The 7547-nt window shown below is 35.9% G+C and overlaps 1 protein-coding gene across 3 annotated transcripts; it reads left to right on the top strand.

Annotated features, from left to right (window-relative positions):
* Positions 1–3835: 3835 nt before the first annotated feature.
* LOC138135418 (protocadherin beta-12-like) lies at positions 3836–6336 on the top strand. Of its 3 annotated transcripts, none has more exons than XM_069054140.1 (8): positions 3836–3976; positions 4734–4790; positions 4841–4972; positions 5028–5284; positions 5338–5442; positions 5492–5635; positions 5686–5890; positions 5944–6336. In XM_069054140.1, the coding sequence occupies exons 2-8, from the start codon at positions 4748–4750 to the stop codon at positions 6150–6152; spliced, it is 1095 nt and encodes a 364-aa protein (XP_068910241.1). In that variant the 5' UTR covers positions 3836–3976; positions 4734–4747; the 3' UTR covers positions 6153–6336. The 3 variants fall into 3 exon arrangements, with proteins under 3 accessions (XP_068910241.1, XP_068910242.1, XP_068910243.1); XM_069054141.1 differs by lacking the exon at positions 3836–3976 and adding an exon at positions 4382–4528; XM_069054142.1 differs by lacking the exon at positions 3836–3976 and adding an exon at positions 4508–4638.
* Positions 6337–7547: the final 1211 nt, after the last annotated feature.

Below are 7547 nucleotides of genomic sequence, written 5' to 3' on the forward strand. Positions count from 1 at the left end.
GCATTGAAATGGACACAAAAAACTTCATTTGAAAAAACTTGGAAGGGTCGCTCTTGATGCAGCCGAAATATCTTTATATCTGCGTTTAATGCGGTCCGCGTGATTTATGGTCCTGATGAATGGAAACACGCCGATAAAGCTAATTTTATTAAATCTCGACGGATAAAGTGCGCCGCGCGCTTTACGAGAGGGACTCGCGGAATCGGTCCTCGAATATGTTAAAAAGATTTTTCCCTTATTCTCGTATTACATCAACGTATCATGTGAAATTGTATCATGTGCCATCTGTCTCTGTATTTGACAATTTTCTGAAATAAAAGCTTTAGAATATATTGGAGGTTTTGGAGGAGTGTCAGATAAAATGTGTGGCGAAAACAGCAGCCGGAAACACTGTCCATAAATATTCCGATAAAGAAGCAACCGCGCAGATTTCCTTGCTCGGATTTATTATGCACCCGATACTTTTATTACGTAGTCCTTTGGAATTTTTTTCATTATGGCAATTAAGTCGACTCTAAGCGCGCCGTTTTATTTATATACGGGAAACATTCAAATTTATTCCGGAACTTTCCGGGCCCACTTTGCATACTCCTCATTCAATTAGTGAGTGTGTTAATCCAAAGATTATTAATAATTGAGACGGATCTGGACACGTCGTTCGCTTCGATTCATTTCATTGATAACTTTATGTGTTTATGCTTACCCGATTTGTCCGACTGATTTACGTTAATGAATTCCGTGAATGCTAACTGCATCGATGATGGATGCCACCAGCGTGCACTCTTCTCGATGTGTCGATAAATCGTGCTAATGCGACCTCCCCAAAATTTAGTTTCTGTATTTACTTCGCGAAGCCACGCGTTTCTTTTATTTGCGAATAATGGAATTTCGGTCCGCTCCGCGAGTTTGGCATTTTGGAATCGGTCCAGCAGTTAGCCGGAGTGAAGAAGCGGTGCAGATCATGACCGCTAGATCAGAAACAATCGTTCATTGATTCACGCAAAATTAGTTCCATTGTTGTGTGTCTATTTGAAGAGAAAATGGGAACACGAGGCCTATGTTCTGGCATTCGTATTGTGTGGACGACCGTGCTGGTAATTATGTACGAATAGGTATGCAATTAGCGTTGGCGAAAAGGGAGTCTCGTGGTGAGAGCTGACTTATACACGAGATCGGTAATCAACAATCACGCCCCTAACTCCGAACAACAAGAGATTACAAAGCGCAAATACATCATCCGAATGTCCGACTCGGTGATTCATCTGCAATGTCTCTTTTCCACCCGGACGGTTATCAATTAGATCACAAAACCGCAGTTTTTGCTCCAGCTGTTCTGAAAATGGAGAAAAAATTATCCATTTCGTAAAAGATATTCCTAGTTTGTGGTGACTGTTAATCCGGCGCATCAAAATATGTACCTTCACTTTTGTGAATAGTGTGTTATTAAAATTGTTAAAATAGGCATATATTTTTTACTACAATTTAATCAAATTACCATTTTGCTGTACATTAATAACTAATTAATAATTAATAAATTATTTCGAACGTTAAAGTAATTTTCTTAAATTATTCAACCATTTGCGCGTTACAATAAACAAGGAAATTTTGATATTTTAAAGCAAGCTAAATTAGTAAAATTTGCCTATTTTAAAATAAACATGCTCACCCTTTTTATGTGCGTTATTTACAATAAATTCTACTTTAACGAATTTAAATCTCGTAACAATTAAAATTTTAATTCCAAATATTGTTTTCTCTGTGTTACACCTAGCGTGTTATTTTTATATCCACACGTTCTGAAAAAATGTTGTTTTATGAAATTTAATATTTAACCAAAGTAAATTACATTTTTTTTTTTGGTGCAGAAATTTTTGTAACGTAAATACTCGTTATTATTTAGCATTATTAACAACCATTGTTACAATCAAGTCGTAGGTGCGCATACTGTGGCACGTCATATCAACGATTCTTGCAAACTTTCAAGACTGTCGGTTTTGTGCAATAATTTTTCTAGCATTTTCTAGGCGTTGCCGTAACTGATCTACAGTGTCAATTGGAGTAGAATAAACTAGCTGTTTCGTGTAACCCCACAAATAAAAATCGCAGGGGTTTAAATCGGTCCAAGACACGGGTCCATTTCGACAAATTCATTGTTCAATAAAACGATTATTGGGTGAGCACTGTGAGGTGGAGTTCCATCCTGTAAGTACCACATGGTACCACAGGATTTGAAACTGGAATTGTTACTCAGTACTGGTAGTACCTCGACTAACCATTTTGAATCTGGTCGTCAGACGCCGGTAGATATTTTTGTACATATTTGTCGGCGACATCCAAAGCTCCATCCAGTGTGTCTGTTGCGAAAGCAGTACAAGCCGGTGTTGCCGATTTGCTTGACAGAACACAGCACAGGTCGAAGAAACTTGCTGCTGACGTCGGTGACGTACTGCTTGGTGTTCTAGTAGATCTAGTAATGATTTCAAAATGAAGGGGGTCGTGCAAGAAGGAGGCATTACGATTTTTGGGAGTAGACTGATTGATGGTATCTTTGTTGCACCACGTCAAAGCTCTTGCACAAGACCTTGTCGATGGAAGAAATCGGAGCTTCCAACAAAGCTTTGTGGGCAAAGCTGTATCTACAGCAGCATGAAAAGAAGATTCAGCTTGTTCCAAGGTCCAAAAGAGCAGATTGTTAGATTTCTCAAGACAAGCAGTGACGTTTTTCATTTTGGAATCCCGGCCCTGATTTTTTTTGTACACACTTTTCGGCAAAATTTCATCCTCTTTCTATTATAGGTAGCGTGGTGATCCTGTTGACGGATTCTAAATTTTGCAAGTTTAAGGGTCTTTTCTTCACCGTTTGGAGAGTCGTCACTGGAAGAAGAGACGTTGCCAAGAGAATAGCTTATTGAATTTTTCTTTCTTATCTTATCAAATTATCACAAGTGCATTTAATAAGTTCTAACAACTTCGATAGCTTCGATAGTATAGATAGACAATTTAAAAAAAAACATAAAAAAAATTCCCCTAAAGAAAGCATACTACAATGTTGATGATTTCCTGGAAGACACGTTCGAAGTGTTAAATTAAAGAGCTGTAATTGTGTTGGTTTGATCTGTTTTTATTGTATATGTATAGGCACGACATATTTTATTTATACATATATTTATATTTATCTTTATCATACATATTATATTTAATTCCTATATTTAATTGACATGTACGAAACCACTTATGTAATGTACGAATAAAAATTGTTATTATTATTTACATTAGCATGTGGTAGGTGTATTTTACAGCTAGGTTTCAGGCACGAGGCAAAGCCGAGCAAAGCCAGATTAGTTTAAAAATAAAAATGAAATCAAGTAACATTGAAAAATAATTTTTCATTATTTATTCTTATCTGTGGAGTTGTTTCAACAATACTTTTATTATCCGTGAAACCTACGTGATACATGGAGTTCTTTGACTCTAGATGCCTTTTATGCAACCTTAGATAACATTAATAAAATATTCTAAATAAATAATAGCTAATTTTCGGTAAAAGGGAAAGTGCATTTTTATTTGGAGTTGGTTGGAATTTGATCCAGCCGCCGCTCAGAAATATGCTACGGTAGCTGAAGCCAAAAGTTTCACATAGAATTGTAAACTGTTGCCCAACAAGAAATGTCAGGATGATCTACGCTTAAATGAAGAGATGTCAAGTGGTCAATCATATCTATTTTAAGGAGAGAACGACTAGGAACGCTGTTTAGGTTGACGATAGGTGCTGATTTTAATTATTTTGCTTAGACAGTACAATTTAGCTTTATTAATATTATCTAATCTATTTGTGAGGCAATAATCATAAGGCATCAATGTATGTACAAGTATAATAAATCATAGTAAGGTGCGACACTGAAGTGCAACAGTTCCGTTAGTGTGACGTGCGATTTTTCTTAAAAGTTTGTTGTCCTGCATATAGGGATAGCTGCTGGTAAGCCATATTAAGACATTTTTAAGATTTATTTTTTAAATGTTTCCTTGGTCGAAACTAGTCTTGCGTTTTTTTAAATTTTTGTGCTATTTCTCCACACATTAATAGTGAAACAAGTTTTATTGTTTAGTGGTGGTTAAATTCGCAAATTTTCTCATTTACGGCGAAATTTTTGAAACAACTACGTTTACAGTTTTTATCTTAATTGCATTATATTAAACCATGTCATTTTAAAAAGAATTACAGATTGTGCAATTGTAACGTTAAATGCAATTCAGATTATAATTTTGTGATAAGCACACATGATTCAATTTAAATTTTTTTCCGAAAGCATAGACTGCCAAACTAATCCAAGATAAATAAAATTCCTCAAGCTTTTCTTTATCAGTTTTAGTCCTCTGATATGACGTTAAAAGCGTAGAAACAATAATCTTCATTCAACTCTGTTTGCACAGTAAGTTCAAATCGAGAAGTACACGAGCGGTCGTGTGATTTACGTGACAACCAGTAAAGCTGCGGTTTCTTAGACAAGTACGTCGCGCACAATTCACGGTAACTCGTGCGCTGCGCACAACCGCGTAAATCTAATCAGTTGATACTGATGGAAGCGAAGTTCAGCTGAACGCATTGTTGGCTTTTTCTAAGAAATAACAGTTGGTTAAGTATGCCATAATATGCTCACTGTTTTCTAATGAATTAATTCTGCAAAGCCTGGAATATTTGTAACAATTTCGACGATAACATTTTATATTTCCAGATACATTCACGAAAATGCGAGTCATTTTTGTGATTTTTTTGGGACTACTATGTCGCGGTAAGTGAATGTGAATGTGGTAGAGAATCGATGCCATTAGGATTTTTTAGTTTCGTCGTTCGAGTTCGAACCTGTCAACCAGGATGGGGTGGTATTCGGAGACAGAACGTCAACAGCGCAACAAATAGAAGTAGACGAGAATAACGATGGCGGTAGAGTTCCAATAGTTTCGATAACCGGAGGTAAACTTCCCAAATGTCTTTGTCCAAAAGCTTCGTCAAAAATATCTTTCTTCAGTGAGGAACGCACTTGCGATGACCGGAATGACGACCAACTTTGAGTTGCTAGACGCCGAACTAAAAACAGATGACAACGTGAATTACCAGCTCATTGTCAATTTGCTGGATTACGAATCTTTAAATTCAGGCGAGGACAGCGTGCTTGTGGCCATCGGCGAAGTGTCAAATTCTGCCACAATGCAGGCATTGCAAATATTAATCAAGAACTTGGACGACGAACATCCGACACTGATAGTTTCAAACTGCATTTTCGAAGTGAGTAGGTATTTGATGTTGCGTTGAAATCTCAACTGAGCTTCAACTTTTAGGAAGAAACTGTCATCGACGTGAACAATTCTCCATGCAGTTTTACAATCACTGATCCGGATGGTTTTTTGGATACGATGGACTTTTCGAACATTGTGGGCTCGAAGGTGAGCAGTGGCGAGATCGTGCGGAAATGATTTCAATATTTCATTTCAGGGCGAAGCTGACATTTTCGAATTTGCTTATAAGACGCAGCCAAGCTATGGGGATCGAGAAAGCGAAATTTATTTGGTATTGAAAGATGGACAAATACTGGATTACGAGGCGATAACACTGTTCAGTTTTAAAGTAGAAGCACAGGTAAAATATATATTTGAGACGAAGTTGGCTTGCAACATTTGAGTATTTAGGATAACGCCCATCATCCGACCACGCCAGCGAGTGTTCCGATCATAGTACAGGTGAAAGACATGCCAGATCAAACACCAGTGTGGGACATAGCCTTTCCCAAAATTATTACAATAACAGAAAAGACAAAGACGGAAATACAAGTGTCTGCAATAGATGGAGACTATGGAATTAACAACGACATAACATATACCGTCGAAGACCCGAGTAAGAATCATGAAAATATTTTTTAGGTGATCTTATGTTTTACTCCATTCTAGACAAGTTCGCTACGGTGGATGCCAAATCTGGTTTAATTACCGTCAGTCCAATTGACAAAGATAAGGGTTTCGATCAAGTCACTTTAACTGTGACTGCAATTGAAGTGCAACAGCCAAATTCGACACTAGTTGGCACCATACGGCTGATCATTGAAGATATTGATGACAGCATAACTCGCTTCAAAACTAATCTAATTTGGTATATGTAATTAAATAATAATATATAGGTGCGTGATTTTTAGGAAGAAAATAAGAACTCTAGTGATTTTAGAACATGCTTTTATTCTTTATTTATTTACATTTGTGAATTAATTATTATTATTACCCTGACGAGTGTGTAAAATCTTGTTTTTAGCATAAATAAATAACTAAAATAAAAAGACGATCACAGCATCGAGGCCGAATTTATTTATCAATGCGAATATGTATTTCCATGAAGTAATGAACGTTTCTTGGTTTGTTATTGTTATTATGTGCATCATCCACGTCGGAATTTGTTCGTACGATATTTCAATACTGAAATCAAGTAATGAAACTGCAACGAAAGGAGATTTCCATGGCGGTCACCCATCCAAACATGGGCCGCACCCGATGTTGCTTCAATTCACTTGTTGAATGATGATAGTACAGCGTGATCAACAATGACTGAGTCTGTTGGCAATGAAACAATTGAAATGTACTGGTGTTTTTTGTCTCGTAATTGGCACTGACCGGATTTTTTAACTTGAGACGATATTAAAAACATTTGTGGTTATGCCGGTTATGTTTGTGCTATTACAAAAATGAACCTTTGATGGTAAATTTCAAATCTGCAAAATTTCATTGTTACCAACAGATTCAGTCATTCTTGATCACACTATACTTTCATAATTACATATTAACTTAAGATTACTTTTAAGGTAGGTATTTTATATCTAGGTTTTAGAATTTATCTTTTCGAAAGTAAATACATAACCAGTTTTGCATCCCTAATATACAGGCTGTCCCTAAACAAAAAGACGAGTCCATAACTCCCTTATTTATCGGTGGATTTTAATTATTATTATACACCAAATTAAATGGCTGTGAATAGGCTACATAAATGAAGTAAATTTTTAATATTCAGTGAATAATTTAATTTTCTGTTGTTAACAAACATTTATGGAATTGGAACTATATTTCTACAATACATAGTAGATATTTTCAATATATTTTTTTTATTACGTATTTTACCTAATATATTTTTGTATCATTGAAATCTACAGAAAACTGTAATTATACGAAATTGAAAATTAACCAAAAACTGACAACTTCTATTCATTCCAGTCGTAAATCTAGAGTTTTAATTTGTTTTTCATTTTAACCGCTCAGTTCAGTTATCATCTGGCGTCAAGTTTGATTCTGATAAATTTGAATGTCGTCAATTAGTTCGACGTGCAAATGTCATGTCGGGCGTCGACGATTTATCCATTTGGACAGGTATTATTGAGTTTAATAACTCACAATAATGAGGTAATTTTACCAAACGTATGAATTCACACCGGTCGATGGTGCAGAATTGAAATGGTTACTAAAATAGAATTGCTTTGGAATTATTGGCACACATACGTAAAATATGCGTAGTT

The sequence above is a fragment of the Tenebrio molitor genome, chromosome 7, assembly GCF_963966145.1.
Source record: "Tenebrio molitor chromosome 7, icTenMoli1.1, whole genome shotgun sequence".
In the NCBI taxonomy this organism is placed as follows: Eukaryota; Metazoa; Arthropoda; class Insecta; order Coleoptera; family Tenebrionidae; genus Tenebrio; species Tenebrio molitor.

Excerpts from the sequence above, each read along its gene's own strand:
- LOC138135418 (XM_069054140.1), top strand. The coding sequence starts at position 4,748 with ATGCGAGTCATTTTTGTGATTTTTTTGGGACTACTATGTCGCG. Across the intron at positions 5,285-5,337 it reads TTTCAAACTGCATTTTCGAA|GAAGAAACTGTCATCGACGT; the intron begins GTGAGTAGGTAT and ends TTCAACTTTTAG. Across the intron at positions 5,443-5,491 it reads CGAACATTGTGGGCTCGAAG|GGCGAAGCTGACATTTTCGA; the intron begins GTGAGCAGTGGC and ends ATTTCATTTCAG.